The sequence below is a fragment of the Triticum dicoccoides genome, chromosome 5B (genome assembly GCF_002162155.2).
Source record: "Triticum dicoccoides isolate Atlit2015 ecotype Zavitan chromosome 5B, WEW_v2.0, whole genome shotgun sequence".
Lineage (NCBI taxonomy): Eukaryota > Viridiplantae > Streptophyta > Magnoliopsida > Poales > Poaceae > Triticum > Triticum dicoccoides.
In genome coordinates, this window is record NC_041389.1 from 605481518 (window position 1) to 605502198 (window position 20681).

General features: G+C 43.4%; 1 protein-coding gene across 1 annotated transcript; it reads right to left on the reverse strand.

Moving 5' to 3' along the window:
• Window positions 1-13469: 13469 nt before the first annotated feature.
• Window positions 13470-19535, reverse strand: LOC119312001 (succinate dehydrogenase [ubiquinone] flavoprotein subunit, mitochondrial-like). The gene is made up of 16 exons (XM_037587721.1): window positions 19309-19535; window positions 18765-18917; window positions 17139-17226; window positions 16873-17019; window positions 16630-16770; window positions 16079-16164; window positions 15901-15993; window positions 15758-15821; window positions 15468-15611; window positions 15178-15365; window positions 14909-15083; window positions 14543-14713; window positions 14318-14387; window positions 14108-14228; window positions 13979-14016; window positions 13470-13888 (listed from the first exon to the last, which is right to left on the reverse strand). The coding sequence occupies exons 1-16, from the start codon at window positions 19390-19392 to the stop codon at window positions 13786-13788; spliced, it is 1866 nt and encodes a 621-aa protein (XP_037443618.1). The 5' UTR covers window positions 19393-19535; the 3' UTR covers window positions 13470-13785.
• Between the last annotated feature and the right edge of the window lie 1146 nt (window positions 19536-20681).

Sequence of the window (20681 nt, forward strand, 5' to 3'; positions counted from 1 at the left end):
GTGATGAATGGATTTGACTTTTTTTTCTGTGATGCGAGGGTGTGGAGGGGAGGGGCGTTGGTTGGAGTGAGTGAGCGGCGGCGCGGGGGGTCCCCTTCCCGTCCCCCTGTTTAGGGCGAGGGTCCGTCCTTGGGTTGGGAATTGGGATCGGCCGCTAGTGGACTTTGGGCCGGGCTGGGCTAGGTCAGGCGCGTCACCCGCCCTGCCTGCCACGTGCAAGGCCTCTGAGCCAGTTTGTTAGAGTGAGGACGTTTTTTTCTCTCTTCGTGTGTGTGTGGATGTGTGGCGGATGACCACAGCGAGCTGACCTTTTGGTTCATCTTTTCACAGAGGACGAGAATGGCGTGCAGATCACCACAGTCGACGTCCGGATACTTACTTGCCCTGACCGGAACGTAAGCCCCCTGCTGCTGCATCACCGAACTTGCGCCCAAAAAGTGACTAAAACCTAGAGAAATCGTAGTGGGTATATTTATTCTGAGTTTACGTAACATCTACTACCACTATAAAAGAAAAGAGAGAATGAAGAACCAGATCATCCTATTCATCGAAACCTGCAATCTGATGGTTTACATCCATCCAGCATATTAAACGCGTTTTACGCTTTAATTACCCACCATGCCATTACTTTAATTAAGCCACCAGTCGCAAAAAAAAAAAAGGTTCCCACGACCTCACGCCCCCGCGCCGTCACTCCCGCACGACCTCGCTCCCCCGCGCCGTTCCTCCTGCAGATCGCGAAGGATGGATCAGGGGCAAGCATCGCCCCTTCCCCTCCTCCATGCACCGCCGCTCCATCCTTCCCCTCCTCCTCGCGCAGCCCCTCTTTCTACCGTCACCACTCCCCATCGGCACCCTCCGTGGCCTGGCTGAGCCCCTTTGCCCGCGGCCGTGTTCTCGGCCGTGTTCTGGCGTCATCCCGCTGCAGGTTGTCGTACCCCTGGAGGCGCGGAGTGGTGGTGGAGGCGAGAGGAGAGGCTCTTGCTCGCGTCCGGGTGTCGGTTGTTCGTGTCGTCACTGTACCACCAACAAGGATGGCACCCGATGGCCTCCCCCTGAGAATCGTCTTTGCTTCGCCCATGTATCCCGCATGCGCCCCATGTTGAGGGTGTGATTCCCAGTGAGAAGGACCGCCATCAGGCTGCAATGGACTTCACACCTCCCGTTTTCTACTGTTCACGCATGCAACTGTTACCTAGAGCAGAAAGCATATAGAGAATATATTAATAGATGTATAGAAGTCATGATGATGGACTAAGATAATTCTGAGATTATTCTGTTGCACAATACTATGCACTGAGATTCAGTCATGGCATTTTTTGTCAGTATAGCATGAACATGATAGAGACTGATCAAATAAATGGCACTTGATTTCATCTACTTATATTCTTCAGGGTAACATAAGGCCCATGACTGAGGTATGATTCACTCATGCCATGCGTCTGACCATGAAAACTAGAGGTACATGGAAGCTGATACGTCAGATCTTTTTTTAGAGTCAGGTCACTTCAGTTCTTGCAACTCCAGCTGGGATTCATGAACTTTTTGTTCCTGTGCTGTTTTCTTAGATCGACTAGAACAAATTCATATTATTATGTTCCTTCGAATTTGATAAAGATTATTCTCTTATGCAGCTTGTTTAGGCATCAGAGTCTCTACTGCTATCTGGGATTGGAGGAAAGGCAGCTCGAAAAACTAAAGCACTAATGAAGCAACAAGTGGAAGTTCAATTCAGAAAGAAGTAGTTTGTTCTATATACTAGATTGGACAATGTTTTCCTGCTGGAAGTCTATTGTTGAATCTTAAATCAAGAGGAAGCTATCTAACTTAATTTCTTCTTAAGGAGCCGGGAAGTTTCGCGAAGCCACTACAGTGGGCAAGAGATCAACTAATTCATTTGAGGTAACACACCAGGCCTGGATTAATATGCCAACTTTCTTGTGATTTGCGTACAGTTAGATGAATTTACCATCAGTTTAGTGTACATAATCTATGGACAAGTCGGGTTGCCAAAATTTAATCTGGCATAAGCATTGTCATTGTTGTTGCGTATAAATTTATGTGTTTGCTTAATTGTAACTTGAATCTAAAATCATAAAAGTATGTTTGTAGTTCAGACGTGCTTTGCGTATTCAAATTTTTGATTTTTAACAAGACATGCATTGCACATGCAAGCTTACTTGTCTTTGATAGAACAACAAACTGATTTTAGATGCTAAAATAAACACTAAACACTACTTCCTCATGGCGACTATGTGTAGAAAGACGATCCCGGGGGAGGAGATCCCGACTATCGATGTGAAGCCAGGGTGGAAGAAGGACACGAAGATCACCTTCCTAGAAGAAAGGATCTGATTTTCCAGTGTAGTTATTTGTTTCCAAAAGTTATTGGGATGTAATTTTTATAACACTATAGTCTATGAAGTTATATTTCCAGATATTTCTATTTTCTCATAAGCTGAGGCACCATTTTATTTTAAAATATTTTCTAAAGTAAAATTTGTGAATAAACTGCATGATGTTTCATGTGTGTCAATTGCACTTTAGCTACAAAAATGAGATAACAAGGTGCAGAGGATATGAATGGTTATGGCTTGTGGGGTCGACCGGGGAGGCGACGGCGGCAGGGAGTAGCGGCACATCGGCGTACAACAACACATGTGTAGCGCACAGCGGCAGCAGCTGAGCGGCCACGGCGGACAGGCAACAACGCGAAGCAGGGGCAGGTGGTGGTAAGAATAAGTATCATTTGTCATGTTTAACTCATGGCCAACAAAGAGTAAGTATCACTTAAAACTCACTACAGGAAGAATACCGCTATGGCGATTATATACATATATGTTCCACTTGGTTGCTCAGTTAGTATTAATTTCTTATCACTTCCTTTTTCTTGCAGTCATGTTTTGAAACTGGGCTTTGATGAGAAGTTCATTTGTATATGGGAATTCTACCTTGTATACTCTGCCTCTAGTTTGAAGTCATGAATAGCTAGAGATTACCTGGTACGGTGCTACGTCTTGAGCTAGTGTTGGTTTTTCCCGAAGAGGAGAGGGTGATGCAGCAAGTGTAGCGTAAGTATTTCCCTCAGTTTTGAGAACCAAGGTATCAATCCAGTAGGAGGCTCCTCAAAAGTCTCACGCACCTACACAAACAAACTGAAAACTCACAACCAACGCAATAAAGGGGTTGTCAATCCCTTCACAGCCACTTACGAAAGTGAGATCTCATAGAGATAGTAATATATTTTTGGTATTTTGTAATATATATGCAAAAAGTAAAGATGCAAATAAAAGTAGATTGAAAGCAAATATGATAAGAGATAGACCTGGGGGGCATAGGTTTCACTAGAGGCTTCTCTCGAGATAGCATAAGTATTACGGTGGGTGAACAAATTACTGTCGAGCAATTGATAGAAAAGCGCATAGTTATGAGATTATCTAGGCATGATCATGTATATAGGCATCACGTCCATAACAAGTAGACCGACTCCTGCCTGCATGTACTACTATTACTCCACACATCGACCGACTCCTGTCTGCATCTAGAGTATTAAGTTCATAAGAACAGAGTAACGCATTAAGCAAAATGACATGATGTAGAGGGATAAACTCATGCAATATGATATAAACCCCATCTTGTTATCCTCGATGGCAATAGTACAATACGTGTCTTGCAACCCTTTCTGTCACTGGGTAAGAACACCGCAAGATTGAACCCAAAGCTAAACACTTCTCTCATGGCAAGAAAGACCAATCTAGTAGGCCAAACCAAACTGATAATTCGAAGAGACTTGCAAAGATAACTCAATCATACATAAAAGAATTCAGAGAAGATTCAAATATTATTCATAGATAAACTTGATCATAAACCCGCAATTCATCGGATCTTGACAAACACACCGCAAAAAGAGATTACATCGAATAGATCTCCACAAGAGAGGGGGAGAACATTGTATTGAGATCCAAAAAGAGAGAAGAAGCCATCTAGCTAATAACTATGGACCTGTAGGTCTGTGATAAATTACTCACAACTCATCGGAGGGGCAAGGATATTGATGTAGAAGCCCTCTGTGGTCGATTCCCCCTCCGGCAGAGTGCCGGCGAAGGCCCCAAGATGGGATCTCGCGGATACAGGAGGTTACGGCGGTGGAAATTGTGTTTCGTGGTGCTCCTGGATGTTTTCGGGGTCCGTATGTATATATAGGAGGAAGAAGTATATCGGTGGCCGCCCGAGGGGCCCACGAGACAGGGGGGCGCGCCCTAGGGGGGGCCTATCTCGTGGGGCCCTCGGAAGCTTCTTGACTTGCACTCCAAGCTCTCCGGATCATGTTCGTTCCAAAAATCACGCTCCCGAAGGTTTCATTCTGTTTGGACTCCGTTCGATATTCCTTTTCTTCGAAATACTGAAATAGGCAAAAAAAAACAGCAATACGGGCTGGGCCTCCGGTTAGTAGGTTAGTCCCAAAAATAATATAAATGTGTAAAATAAAGCCCATAAACATCCAAAAGGGGTAATATAATAGTATGGAACAATCAAAAATTATAGATACGTTGCATATATGTGTGCTCTTTGTATTGGTTTACCTGCATTATTCCTATTTCCTCGATAAATGTAAGTCATATACTCCCTCTGGTCTTTAAAAACATCTTTTTGGAAACTGTTTGGTGGTTTCCAATGCAGACTATAAAATTTAAGTTGATGTTGCTTTCTACAATTATGTTAATCTCAGCCATAAGATTGAGAGATCAGTCGATAACAGATCTTTGAGTAAAAAGTAGTAAATTGGAAGCTTTGGTGAACTTGCAGAAAGCAAAGCTTTCCTCGTTTGAGATTGTAAATGGCCTGAGACAAACCTGGGTCATTTACAATCACAATTGATAACTTTGAATCTTTGCGTCTTTTGTATATATATTTCAGCACATTTCGTATCAAATAATAACTTTGAATCTTTGCATCTCTCGTCAGATCATGCTTATTGTTGGATTTGCACATGAATAGCTAAAAGCGCCATGACATTACGCATTTCCTTCATTTTAGCCATTAAACGCATCTATCGGATGTTAATTTAGTATGATTTCTTGTCGTGAGTGTATATTTATCTTAGTTAGGAAGGTCTTTGAGTGGCTTTCGTCATCCTAAATTTTGTGTGGATTCTTTTTCCAGTCCTGTTTAGCTTTGCCTAACAATAATTATTATAGCCCTTGATCTGCACATGCCCAATTTCCTCATATTGTATAGTTTCCCATTCTATAATGGTAGCCTTTCTGCACTGCTAAGATGTTGAAGCATGGCTACATGTTTAACTCATGTTTAATATTGTCAGAACTAAGCATATGGTAGAGAAAGGGTTGCTTGCATGCCATCCATGTCATAGAGAAATTGTAGAATTCCCTCTCCCCATTTCCTTATCAGGAATTTAACGCTTTATTGATCTGTTTTTAGCTTCTAGAATGCTATTTTTTGGGTATCTTTGTTCCAACTTTGCATTGACACCACTTGGACAATGTTTATCTGTTCCTTTCCTTTTCTCAAGAAAACAAACATTCTAACATCTTCATAGGATATTTGATTCCATTTTTACTATACAATAGAGTAAATAGGCTATGTCCTTACATTCTCCGTGGAGAAGTTGTCCAACCAGTCGGTTGCCATTGATTTGTGACATTTTTTATACAGTTATGATTCTCGTGGTCTGCTTGGTATCGTCAAAAGATAATTGATGTGTTTTTACTTCTCCTTTTGTTTATAGAGAATGGGTCATCCTAGAGTATGAATTCAAAATTGTATACCCACATGAATTTTGACATGGTTTGATTGAGACGCGCGTTGCACGTGCACGCTTACTAGTTCGAATAAGAAAGAGAGGCCAGAGCACTAGAGACCCAGATATTTGCATTGGATGTGATGGTTTAGTCCACAAACTTGTAAAAGGTGATCAACTCATCCACAAACTTGCAAACAATGTGATGGTTTAGTCCACAGCCAATCAGAACCGGACAATTGGCGCCCAACTGGCTGCTGCGTGGCACACCTGGTCGGACTGGATCTTTTGCGAAAAACCCCTCAACATTTCAGGAAATCACGCCTGCGGTCCCTGTTTCACTCAGCCTTGGTTATTTAATGATGCGGCCCCTGGTCGGGATCCAATCAGTTCGACTCTTCCTCTGTTGCTGGAGCCAGGAGCGACGGCGGCGCCCCATTCCCTGACATTAGCGACGGCGGCGACGTCGCCAGCCATCGCGGCGGCCATGGAGCCACCAGAGTCCGTCGGCTTCGTCCGCCAACCGGGCGCATTTCCGCCGGATTACGGTAAGTCCCGGCCTCTTGCTCCTCTACTTTTTCGTCAACTTTTTTGGCAGTCACCAGGGTTGATCGCCACTCTTACTCGTCGGGGTTGGTCGTCGGGGTAGATTGGAAGGTTTCTGCGGAGTGGATTAGACGTTCGGTCGGTTGCTAGGGTTTATGTTGTTGGAGCAGAGGAAAGTAGGGATTTAGGGCTCTAAAGTTGATGTTTTGGGTCAAAAAGTTCAGTTATTTTGCTAGGAAAGATGATTATCTGCTCTCAATAAGTTGTGGTTTTAGGGCTGTACTGATTGTAATGTTGAAGTTTGTCCCAAACATGTTGGTTCTTAAGATTGTGCCATAAAGTTGGGGTTTTGGGCCATAAAGTTGGGGTTTTGGGGTGACATATCTGAAATTTGGGTAGGAAAATGTGTGGTTCTGGATAATGCTCTGAATAATGTGGTGACGTCTGAATATTTTCATGGTTTGAATATTTGCTGATCATGCTCTGAATAATGTTGACAATTCTGAATATTTAAATGGTGTGAATATTGCTGATCATTGTAGTGCTCTGAATTTGTTGTGCAGTGTGTGATGCAGCAATGGGCATGGCTGTGGAATCTACATTCTTCACTTTGCAAATTGAGCATAATTGCATTTTTTGTGGACCAAGTAGCAACCTGGAGTATGCAAGTGCTAGTGTGGAGATTCTAGACTATTGCTCTGCTGCTAATTTCTCATATTCATTTATTAAGAAGCATCTGCAATGGTTGAGCTATCCTATGTGGGAGCACCACATCTATTGGTGTAGGCCTGGGTGCCTATTGTCAGAAGGGCTGGTGCCAATTAGAGGATATGTTGATGTCCAGTACATGATCACAGCAAGTGCAGTCCATAAGGTGTTGGAGATATTGATTGACCATTCAGACTTTATTCAGATTTGCAGGCATGATGTAATATATACAATGCCCATCTCAGTGTCCAGATCATTGGTTGAAATTATTCTCTCAGAGCAAGCAGCTAGTGGAAGTCAGCACATGGAAGTTTCAGTTCAAGCAGCAGAGACATCAAGTGCAAACTTGCAAATTGCAGTTTCAGAGCAAGCAGTGACAGTAGCAGAATTGAAAGATTCGGACTTTAGTGATAGTGACTTCAGCATTGATGAGGAAGATGATGATCTGTTTGATGAATACATTGATTTTTGTGTGGATGAAGAGGAGCAAGAAGAGATAGATGATGAGCCTGAATATGTACTTGAGGATGAGGACCTTGATTTGTCAAGAGAAGAAGAAGATAACCTGAAATACAAGTTCCGTGCTTTCAACGCAAAGGTGGACATGGACTCTCCTATATTCAGAGTAGGCATGGTCTTTGCAGATGTCAAGCAACCGAGGCAAGCTCTGAATGCATATTCAATACGGAATAGAGTTGAGATCAAGAAGATAAAGAATGAAAAAACCAGATTGGAGGCAGTGTGCAGGCCTGGTTGTCCATGGCTTCTTATAGCTGGATTGGACAATAGGACAGGAGGCTTTGTGATAAGGGTTTATGCTGCAGTCCACAAGTGTCAGAAGGCATGGGAGTTGAAAGCACTAACAGCCAATTTCCTTACAAAATTTTTCATTGATGAATTCAGGGATGACAAAAAGATGGGCCTTGGCACATTTTCAAGGAAGGTTACAAAGGAGCTTCACATTACTGTCAACATATGGAAGTTATCTAGGGCTAGGAAACAAGCTCTGAAGATGATTCATGGGGATGAGGATGAACAGTTTAGTAAGTTGTGGGACTATGGTCAGGAACTGAGGACATGTAACCCTGTTCCACATTTCTTGTGTCTACTCATGTTGTGACAAATGAACAATACCCGGTGGGAAGAAAATGTTTGAAATCAGTGTATTGGTCTTATGATGCTTGCAAAAGAGGTTGGCTTCAGGAATGCAGGCCTATTATTTTTGTTGATGGGTGTCATATGAAGACAAAGTACAAAGGGGTGTTGCTGACTGCTGTTGGCATAGATCCTAATGACTGCATATTCCCTCTGGCAATGGGTTGGGTTGAAGTTGAGTGTACTAGTGCTTGGGAATGGTTTTTGACCACTCTTAGAGATGATCTTAATATCGTAAACACTTCACCTTTCACAATCATGAGTGACAAGCAAAAGGGATTAATAAATGCAGTGATAAAAGTGTGGCCAGATGCAGAACACAAGTTTTGTGTGAGGCACATTTATCAAAACTTCCATGAGAAGCACAAAGGAGAAGTGCTGAAACAAGACTTATGGGCCATAGCAAGATCTACTAACAAGCATAAGTGGAGAGCAAATTGTCAGAAGATGGATGAACATAGTGCTGCAGCTTTTAATTGGACTGAGAGATTGAATCCAAAGACATGGGTGAAAGCATTCTTCAGTGAGTTTCCTAAATGTGACATAGTGTTGAACAACAATTCTGAAGTTTTCAACAGTTACATCTTGGATGCTGGGGAGATGGCAGTGCTTTCAATGTTAGAAAATATTTTCTACAAGCTTATGCACAGAATGCAGAGCAAACAAAGAGAAGCAATTGAAAAATGGACAAGACATAGAATCTGTCCCAACATTCTCAAAAAGCTTGAAAAAAATATTGAATATGCAACTAACTGTCATGTTGCTGGTGTTGGACAGGAACTGTTCAAGGTACAGTCAGGTCCTAACAGCTACAATGTGGACCTTGCGTTGTTCAGGTGTGACTGTGGTAGATGGCAGCTATCAGGAATACCCTGTAGTCATGGAGTTGCACATATGAGAGAGGAGAGGATTGATCCAGAGGAAATGGTCCATGAGTGCTACTCTGTCCAAACATATTTGAAAGCCCATGGATACAATCTGATGCCTCTTAGAGACCCTGAAATGTGGGAGAAGATGGAAAGTGTATCCACCTATCTTCACTAAACAACTAGGAAGGCCCCAAAAAATAGGAAAAGGACACCAGAGAAAAAGATGAAAGGTGGTATTAGAGTGCTAAACAAAAATGGAGTGGCAATGCGCTGCTCCATATGTGGCAGACCTGATCACAACAGGAAGGGGCACTACAAGTACCAGGAAGCTCAAATGGGACCTAGAGATCCAATAAAAAATGAGGACTATGATGATCCAACATTTGTACAAGTACATAACTTATTTCTTGCATTTTACATTAATCTTTCTGAACTTCTTTGCTCATCTCATAACTCATCTCACAGGACTTATTTCTTGCATTTATTTGTTGTGCAGAACATTTTTCCCTCACTTGGCAAACCCTAGCATGGATCCAAGCCAGTTGCCAGACAGCATGCTTTCAAGCATGCCCAGGAGGGAGAGATCTCACAGGGCTCCACAAAGGTTCCATGGCCCCCTACCAGAATAATTAGCACTTGTTGCAGCTGTTGTTGCTGCTACAATTCCACCGCCAATAGTCACAACACAGATGAACATTGGGAGAACTGAAAGAGGAGAAGGCTCACAACTGCTAGCAGAGGACAAAGAAAAAATGCAGCAGCTGGCACAACTTCAGGTGCAGGGGGGGCAGAGGAAGAAATGCAACTTGCACATCTTCAAGTACAGGGAGGGGCAGAGGAAGAAAAGCAGCAACTGGCACAACTTCAGGTGCAGGGAGGGGCAGAGGAAGAAATGCAGCAGCTGGAGGATCTTCAAGTGCAGGGAGGGGCAGAGGAAGAAATGTAGCATCTTCAGTTGCAAGAACATCTTCAGGTGAAGCAGGGAGGGGCTTCTTATGGTTGTTGTGTGGAGATGACAAACCTATGGTGATTCCATATTTGAATGTAGCACCTGATGCATGAATTGTGTCATCTTACATTTGTTGCTGCAAGTTTAGTGATGAACTGTATCTTGGTATTAGTTCATGGGTGAACTTTTTAGAGGTATGAACTTGTAACTTGTTGATTTTGCTGAATTTTGCACCTGAGGCATCTTGTAACTTGTTCATTTTACTGAATTTTGCTATGAGTTGATGGGCATTTGCATTTGCTGAATTTTAATGAATTTTGCTATGAGTTAATGCTGTCATCTGCATTTGCTGAATGTGTACTAACTGAACTAACTAAATTTTATTGAACTAATTGAACTAACTGAATGTGTACTAACTGAACTAACTAAATGTGTACTAACTGAACTAAATGAACTAACTGAACTAACTGAATTTGTGCCCAAAACTAAAAAAATAAAAAAAAAATGTTTGACCTGGGTCTCGAACCCAGGACCTGTGGTTAGAGAAGTAGAGTGCAATGCCAGTGCGATAAGAGTAGGAACTTGTTAGGGATAGATGCAGAAAGTTACTTGTACTCATAACAGAGAGGCCAACTCCCACTCGCCTACTCCCCACTCCACTCCTCTGGACGGTTCGTGTTCCCACCCACCGCATCAATAAAACCACCCACCCACCCACCCACCGACCACCACTCCACTCATCGACCGCGTCGCCTCCACTCCCCACTCCCCACTCACCACACCGCCGGCCACCGCCGCCATGGCAAACATTGAGGGCTGGAAGAGAGCACTAGAGGATCTGGCCGGCAACGACCAGTCGTTCCGCGCGCAGATCAGAGAGGTGTGCACCTAGTTCTCAAGTGCAAAGCTCATGCTCAATCATGCGCGCGGGCTGGCCAAGGTGCTGACGGACGGCGAGAAGGCACATGCCTTCCCCAAAGGCCTCACTGTGTCACCGGCATCCTTCCTCGTCTGGGCAATGCTGGAGGCCACACTCAGCATGGGTCCATACCAGCGAGCTAGGTGGTGGATGTACCGCTCCACCACCTCTCTGGCCCCGGTCCCCCTCGATGGCGACCCTACGGACGTCGTCGGCGTCGTGCTCGCGCTGCCTGCTCCAGTCGACCCTGCGGACGACGACTCTGATGACGACCTGACAGAGGTTGTTCTCATCTCTGACGAAGACACGGATGAGGATGAGGTTGTGCTCGTTGCGCCGGTCGCTGTTGAGGGTGGCAGAAACATGCCCATCGACGTCAAGCTCCCGCCAGAAGAGGTGAAGGTCGAAGAAGCAGAAGAGGTGATGGAGCCAGTGCAAAAGAAGAAGAAGGGAGCAGTGAAGAAGGAGCCAGTGCGCCACTCCATCCGCCTGCAAAAGCTGAAGAAGTGAAGAATGAGCACTGAAGATTTCTGTAGCTGAAGAAGGGAGAAGTGAAGAAGATGTAGTTAGGTATGCTGATCTATATATTGGCATATAAGTTATCAACTATTTTGAGCTGTTGCTGATCTATCTAAGTTATGGCCTATGTTGAACTGAAGATGTTGGCCTAAGTTATGTTGCTATGTTGAACTAAAGATGTTGGCCTAAGTTATGTTGCTATGTTGAACTGAAGATGTAGTTTATGGCCTATGTTGTAGTGTTGCTATCAGTTGTGTCTTGCCTCTTTTCTGCCCATGTTGTGCCCATGTGCACACATCCAAAAATAGAATGTACCAGTTGCTCACATTCTGACAAATATGCAACATTCCAAACTGTACTACCTGAAGATCCCTGGGCCCCTTCCAAATAAAGTGGTCTCAATTTTGCTTACAGTTATCTGAATTTAACTTAACTAAAATTTGAATTATCTGAATTTTTTCGTACTGTTAAGTTAACTGAAATTTGCTTGATCTGAATTTTTCTTACGGTTAAGTCAACTGAAATTTGCTTGCATTATCTGACTTTTGTTGCAACTATCTGAATTTTGGTACAATGCACAATTTCAGTTCTCTGAAAAACTATTTCATCATCATCACAAATTCAGTTCTCTAAAAAACAATTTCAGTTCATCATTTCTTCATTTGGTCACTACTACATCAACATTTCTCAGCACACTAAAAACACCCTACTTGCTAACAATGACAGCTATCAGAATGGCAAACAGGCCAACATACAGAAGAGCTCCAAAACAAAAAATCTTATCACAAAATTGCTCTCTTTCCTTCTGCATCTTCACAATTGCTCTCTTTTCAGCTTCAAGTACTTTAATTCTGGCCTCCAACTCCATATTCTTCATGGCTAGATCCTTAATCTCTGACTTGGCTCTGCCATCCCTTGTCCACTCCTGAAAAAATGATGAGCAATTCAAGTCAAGGCCTTGTACTAAGTCAAGAACTGCAGTTCTTTATTCCTGGGATTTCTGTACTTAGCTTCTTGCCACCGAAGTCAAGAACTGCAGTGACCCTGGCGCTAGGTTCTCCAGGCCCGCCGCCACCCAGGAACCCGTCGGCGTCGACGCCTACTCCATGGGATCGGAAGCCACCGCTCTTCTTCTCGCCGCCGCCGCCACCGGACGCTCTCATTCCCTCGCCGTTAGGATTTGGACAGGGGAAAGGGGAAATAGGAGAGAGCTAGGGATTTGGACAGGGATAAAGAAGACAAGTGAAACAGGGACCGCGGGCGTGATTTCCTAAAATGTTGAGGGGTTTTCTGCAAAAGATCCAATCCGACCAGGTGTGCCACGCAACAGCCAGCTGGGCGCCAATTGTCCGGCTCTGATTGGCTGTGGACTAAACCATCACATTGTTTGTAAGTTTGTGGATGAGTTGATCATCTTTAGCAAGTTTATTGATTAAACCATCACATCCAATGCAAGTTTCTGGGTCTCTAGTGCTCTTGCCTCAATAAGAAAGTTACAAATTTGAAGTTGGCGTCAAGCTGACACTGCGAGCTTCCTCGTAATTTATAAATAGACCCTTTTTTTTGCGAGCTTCCTTGTATGTAAATTTAAAATAGGCTACATTGTTGAAGATTTGAAATATGTAGTTTTCCAAGTTTCTGCTTGTTGGCTTCGGTGACAATTACTCCCTCTTATATTTCTTTGTGGAGGGAGTAATATTATTTTTCTGCCACTCTTTGGCTATCCTAGTGCAAAATATAGAAACGGAAAGCCAAACTATTGCAACTAGCTGCTTCTACATAAAATATTCTCGTTGCGCAATGCAGTGCAATGCAATGCCTGCTTCTCAGAAAAAGTTTAACGAATCTGCAGCGAAGCATCAACAGTCGGAAACTGGAACACAGATCTAGTTCCAAATCACGTTACACCGAAACTATAACTGAATTAACATGTAGCCTTGACTCAAACAGCTAGAAAGAGATGCAATTATAAGTACGTGGTAACAAGAGCATTCGTGATTCTAGGTCGGTAATTTAAAGCTCGAACAGAAAACCCAACGGACATGGACAGGCGAAACAACCATTGTGCTTGCAGCTCATGCAAAAGGTTATTTACAGTGTCAAACACCATCAAAATTTAGTATGCGTCTTTATTCCTACCAACCAAAGGGTGATACAGGACCAAAATATAATCATCAGAAGCTTGCAACAAGGTTACACTGGTCAGGGAAAGTACACTGGCGATTCACGATTATATTACAGTTCTGAACCTTTGGGTGAATGGAGGGTCCCTGCAAATTTATTTCAACTCGGAAGACACCGCGCTGTGAGCTATACCCTTATCAAACAACCGAGGCAGACGTTCACAGCCTTGTCCGGATTAGTAAACACGTGCCTTCGGCGGGAAAGTCTCGACTTCATCATCCAAGGTGTTCATGTGAACTGGCCTGTATTCTAGCCTAACCTTTTCGTCCTCCCAGTACCTACACAAAGATACTGTCAGATTCTTGATACCGAGTATATGAAATGCTGCATTCATTCGACAACAGAAGTAATAAAGAGAAGACACTAACCCTAGCGAGTGCTTCATCCACTTGTCGTCATCTCTTGTCTGTGATGAAAGAGAGGAAATATATTTGTTACAAAAAGGAAACATGCGGTGCATACACAAGAGAGCGCCAGTAATGAGAACAGCAGCAAACCTTGAAATCTTCACGAGCATGAGCTCCTCTGCTCTCTTGGCGAGCCTCAGCTGAATGCATGGTTATGCATGCATTTATTAGCAGATTTTCTAATTCTATGGTCTCTATCAAGTCCGAATTCCTGCAGAAACCAATGACAATTATCATGCCCAACTAGTAGAAACATAGAAAATAAGCTGAACATAACACCATTTAATGGGAGAGACTTACCATATGAGACTTCTGTCACTGAGCTTGACATCGTGGAAACTTTTCTGTGCTTCACTAATCAGCTCGCAACCTGATAAGTTCAAAGACCAGTGAAAAGTCATCATTCTAGAACCTTTCATATACTTTGGTGCTGGAGTTTACTGTATTAATCTAACATGTTCACCGCCTACGGCTAAATGGTTTCAAGACAATTTACAGTGAAGAATACAAATGATGTGTGCATACCTTCTGTTAGAGTTTCCTGTGTACGGAAAACTGCAGCATTATTTTGCATAATACGTTGCATGTTGAGGCGGATCTTCGAAGTAGGCAGTGATCCATTTGCATTTCTCAGCTTGTCCAACCAAGCGATGGTCTTCTCCCCTGCGTCTTTTTCAAGAGGTTTCTGTGTCTCTCCTATAATAAATAAGGTGCACCATGGAGCGAGAATAAGCTAAGAGTAGTAAAACCACTAACAAAATACTACTCCCTCCGTTCCAAATTACTCATCGCTTAAATGGATGTATGTAAAACTAAAATACATCTAGATACATCCATACGTGAGACAAGTAATTCGGAACGGGGGGAGTAGTCAATAAGACATGAACTTGCCTGGCTTGGAAATCTCAGCAACCCTGTTTGCGCAAGCCCTCCCAAAGACAACAATGTCAAGAAGTGAATTTGCACCAAGACGGTTTGCACCATGAACAGATGCACAAGCTGCCTCCCCAGCAGCCATCAGACCAGGAATAATTGTGTCTGGGTTATCACCCTTGATATCCACCACCTAAGTGCAAACCAGCAGGACATTGGTTACAGCATAGGCATATAACTGTAAGATAGTTCCATAATAACAGCCATACTGCATAGTCAAAGCATACCTGCCCATGATAATTTGTCGGGATACCGCCCATATTATAGTGCACGGTTGGTAAAACAGGAATAGGCTCTTTGGTGACATCAACGCCAGCAAAAATAGCAGCAGTCTCAGATATACCAGGAAGCCTTTCCTTGAGAACTTCTGGAGGAAGATGATTAAGATGCAGGTAGAGATGGTCCTTCAATGGTCCTGGGGTTAAAGGATAGAAACAGCAAGTGATGTGAGAACAACCAACAACACCAGATTATCACCTAAAGCATAATCGCATGAAACAAGAGAACTGATACATACCTACACCACGTCCTTCTCTAATTTCCATAGTCATAGATCTTGAAACAACATCACGAGATGCAAGATCTTTGGCGGTAGGGGCATATCGTTCCATGAACCTCTCACCTTCGCTGTTCCTAAGAATACCACCTTCGCCCCGGGAACCTGAAAATGAATGATGACATAGTAATGTAAGAAAGTTGGTTGATTACCTGATATTTCAATAGTGACTGGAGAAATGTGCCATGCAAAAGCTAGAGTTAATACACATGTGATTACAGTAGGATAAAAAAGTTTTAGTTATGTAAAACCTTCAGTTATAAGGCATCCAGCACCGTAAATGCCTGTAGGATGGAACTGCACAAACTCAAGATCCTGCAAATTCAACAGATAGATATAACCATATCATCTTGAGAAGTAGCTAAATCAGTTAGATTTAGTTCAGAAGACTGACCTGAAGGGGTAACCCAGCACGTGCAACCATAGCATTGCCATCACCAGTACATGTGTGAGCTGAAGTAGCAGAGAAGTAAGCTCTGCCATAACCCTGTTAAGAAAAAAAACAAGACAGGGATAAGACAGGCAGTAAACTGAAAATGACCAGTTAGTAGTTAAGACAGAGAGATTCTTACTCCTGTTGCTAAAATAGTATTTGTTGAACGGAAACGATGAAGGGTACCATCCTCCATGTTTAGTGCAATTACCCCCTGGCAGGTGCCTGGAAAATAAGTATGCATTAATCAGCAGAGTCCTAAACATGCGGTGCAGAAAGCAAGCACTATTTATAGACCTAATTATATCCAATGAAGGGGCTCATTAGCCAATAGATTTTAACTATCATGTAACAGATCTTGTCAACATTATAACAAGATCAGGTACACACAAGACAAAATCTAAGCCGCGCTAAAAAGACAATGCATCAATGACTTGACGCCTGTAGAAAATATCTAAAGCAACTGAACAAGCACGGCAATTAAAACCCATGGAAAAATAAGATCCAACAGATATCCGCATCAAGTCTAATAGAAAGCAAAGAAAGTTAATGCTAAAGGCAACAATCAAAGACTATTTTCCTTCAGTATGTCTACATTAAATTACTACCACATGAAAGTAGGCAAATCTAGTAGAGGGATACATATCCTGGGTCTTGGATGGTACCAGAACACGACAAACAAATATGTACCTTCTTTGTCCATGATAAGGTCCAGCGCAAAATATTCAACAAAAAACTGAGTATTGTGCTTCATCGCTTGCCCATAAAGTGTGTGTAGCATAGCATGGCCTGTTCTGTCAGCAGCGCATGCACATCGATAGGCCTGACCACCTGAAGATTAAATAGACACATTAAGCACAGAAAAAGAAAGATAAGAAAATATGTGACAGCTGCCTGTTTGCAACCTCAGATTGATGATGGAAGGCAAATTACCTTTTCCAAAATCTAAGCTTTGGCCTCCAAAAGCGCGTTGATAAATTTTTCCATCTTCAGTTCTGGAAAATGGTAATCCATAGTTCTCAAGCTCTATAACAGCCTTTGGTGCTTCTCTACACATATACTGGATAGCATCTTGGTCACCTGGAGATGAATAAGAATATCATCTCAGAGCTTCAAAGTCAACGGGTCAAAGAAAAAATATGTTATGTTGTTCAAACATTGTCATGCATTTCTTAAACTGCTTCCCCGTGTAAACTTACCAAGCCAATCACTTCCCTTGACTGTATCATACATATGCCACCTCCAGTCATCTTCACTCATGTTTCCAAGAGCAGCGTTTATACCTCCCTGCACTCATAGGTGTTAATAGCAAAGAACAAAAACACATACAGCATTCTCCAGAAGGCAACAGTGCAGAACTGCAAATCACCATCTAGAGACATACAGCAAAGCCATGAATCTATTAGCACTCCTACAAGACTAATACAAATTTGCAAACATGCTTCAGTGAGTTCATATATCAATCCCTTGGTAGTGAGAATGATAGAAAAATCGAAAGTACAGACTATAGATAACTTTAATTAGCAATATAATGAAAAATGGATAGGCAAAATAAACTAAATTACTGGAAAGAAAATATAAGAATGCACAAAGTTTTACAGATGATCATCCAATTAACAAACCTCATGTGGCATCAGTCTTAAGTTATACTAGAAGGGTAATAATCATGCAAATACCACAGTTGTTCCAAGTCCAACGTCCCAACTTCTGAATTATACTTTAATACAAGTAAATTGCGGACAGATTCATGACTTCATTCTTGCAGGAAAGGTCAGTACGAAAAAACATGGCATTCCCAAACTGAATATATTTCCAAAACAGAGAATAACATCAACAAGAAAAAAACATGGCATCCCCAGACTGAATATATTTCCAAAACAGAGAATAACAACCTCAAAGTGGTACAAATATAATTGTGCACAATTCAAGTCTTCAACCAAATTTAGATTTTAATTGATCAAAGTTGTGTCAAATTATCATATCGAGGTTTAACTACTAGGCATGCAAGTGTTGTTTCCAATTGATTCCAATTCCGTAACACACTTGCTCGTGTGAGAAATTCTGAATGTAAAAGCTGATGCCTCCATGCAAGTACTCCCTCCGTCCGGAAATACTTGTCACCAAAATGAATAAAAGGGGATGTATCTAGATGTATATTAGTTCTAGATACATCCCTTTTTATTTATTTTGATGACAAGTATTTTCGGACGGAGGGAGTAAGCATATAGACTGACGCAACTTATAGTTCAAGGTCGAGCTAACTTTTCTTCTGAGCATACTACTACAGCTACACCACCTAAAAATCTGTGCAATGCACAGTATTTCATAGTACAAATATAACTTCTAGTGGGCCAACGGATACTTCATAATCCATCACAATTGACCCGTGTACTGGTCTTGGAAGTAAAATGACCTTTGCAGCAAAATAAAAGCCCCACAAAAGAAAGATAGATGCCCGTCTCAATTTATTTGTCCTGTCATGTGTAACATCTAACTCAACTGGTAATAAAGATTGAGTGTACCCTAAAAGAGCAACATATGTACAGTACCATAACATTCACTCAAAATACAGTAACTTAGACCCCCAAAGTGACCGACCAATAAGCCCATGCACAACACGCAATTGCTATTTTCTGTTTTGCAAAATTATTCGCATGAATAAATCTAGTGGCAGCATCAGCAAATCTAACTGAAGCTCCATGGAAGCTAAGCAGGCAACCTGATAAACAAAATCTTCTAGTAGTTTGCACCTTGCATCACACACAGAATACAGCAGCAATCTGATAAAAATAACACTGGTAACAGAAAAGCAGGATGTCAATTACCTGTGCTGCCACAGTATGCGACCGCGTGGGGAAGAGCTTGGTGATGCAGGCGGTGTTGAACCCATGCTCCGAGAGCCCAATCGCGGCCCTGAGCCCCGCGCCTCCAGCTCCAACCACGACCGCATCGTAGGTGTGATCCACCACCGTGTAGGACTGCAATCACAGGCACCATACGCTCCAATCAGAACGAGACGCGTTAAATTTCCATCGCAATCTCATCACACAAAAATCGAAAAAAGCAAATCAAGCAGCGCCTGATCTGGGCGCGCGTGCTGCGATTCGACCCACGGGCATCACGCTAAATCCTACTCTATTGCTCGAGCGGAACGAGACTGTCACCAAAAATATTCCCAGATATTATATCCATTTTTTATATAAATAAAACCGCACTTCAAACACGACGACGAGGGCATCGCCATCACCGCGACCGCATCGCGACCTCGGATCAAGGCATTACGTCACCAGAAGAGCGAAGGAAGAAAAAAAAGCGGGCGACGCCTTAGATGCGACGAATCGGGGCGGGGGAGGCGGAAGCGAGGGGTACCGAGGTGGTGGAGAAGCGCCTGGACGCGGCGGCGGCGGCGGCCTTGGCCTCCCGGAGGCCCCGCGACACGCGGCTGCGCCACATCTCGCAGATCGGGGCGGCCCCTGGCGCGCGCGCGCGTGTAGGGTTCGGCTGTGGAGCGCGGGTGGGGTGGAGAGGAGCACGGGAGGGGGAGAGGGGGGAGAAGGAAGGAAGGAAGGCGGCTCCGGTGCGCGGCGCGGCGTGGGGTGGGGTGGTGGGGGTGGCCACTTGGCCCTTTCCTTCCGTGCGTTTTTAGGGGTAGGCGGGCGGCCGCGGGATGGACGGGTTTGCCCTCGCGGTCGCCCCGCTTTTAACCATCCTGCCACTGCTGGCGCTGGGTTTTTCTTTTCCACGGCCTGTCATGACTTTTCCTGCGCTTCATTTATTCCTAGCTCGTTCACGCGTTGTGAAATTAAGCCGCATAATCGGGATTGGATCCTCAGTTTGCCACGCTAAACCGCGGCGCGCCACAGATGAGATGAGATGAGGCAGACGAATCGGCCGCCACGCTTCATAGCACTAGAAAAGTTTGATGCGATATCTTATCATGGTTGGGCGTGCGGGTGCGTGACGGCATGCAAATGGTTTCCTAGCTTATTTGGCACGGCAGATGTGTGGCTCGACGGCCGAACACGATATATGATTCTCACAATGTTTGTTCCTTGTTCATCTTTCTTTCTTTCTTTCTTTCTTTGTGGGGATATTCCTAGTTCATCTATCTATCTACGCTTTAAGAAACGAATCCATAAATATGAGTGTGACCCTAGGGGTGTGTGGCGACATTCAACACGTCTCTGCGTCTCTTTTCTTCGTAACATTTTCATTGAAGGAATCATCTCGGTGACATGACCAAAGAGGTATCAATTCATACCGAGTTTTTTTTGTTTGCGGGGGCATTGATAGTTTATTGTGTGATGCAAAAATATGCAGGGAAAATGCTCAGGAGCACCACGGGCGCAGCTCCCTGAAATCCCGCCCTGGAACATGCATGGTGATTTGTACCCACTATATTAGTAATGTCTGTATGCGAGCGGCGGAATGGCTCCTGAGCGCAAATGCTCTGGAAATATAAACAGCCTGTGTTGGGATTTGTGCCACTTAACATTTTTGGCACATATACGATATAAAATACAGTGGTGAATACATTTGAGGTGGGCCATGTATTACTTCAATTCCTCAGATAAGAATATATCTCTGCCCCCGCATCCTCTCTCTTTTCTTTCAGGACATGTTTGGATGCCTTCTCTAATATTGCTTGCATTGCATACAGGTCGTTGCTGGGCTTTAGGCGCCCATCACTGTAAGGCATTCCTGCGGTAGTGGAACAATCATGGCAGTGAAGAATCATGCCT

Coding starts and splice junctions, on each gene's coding strand:
- LOC119312001 (XM_037587721.1), bottom strand. CDS start 19,392: ATGTGGCGCAGCCGCGTGTCGCGGGGCCTCCGGGAGGCCAAGGCCGCC. Junction 18,918..19,308: donor GGCGCTTCTCCACCACCTCG/GTACCCCTCGCT, acceptor CTGTGATTGCAG/TCCTACACGGTGGTGGATCA. Junction 15,612..15,757: donor TGGATGCCTTATAACTGAAG/GTTTTACATAAC, acceptor ATTCATTTTCAG/GTTCCCGGGGCGAAGGTGGT.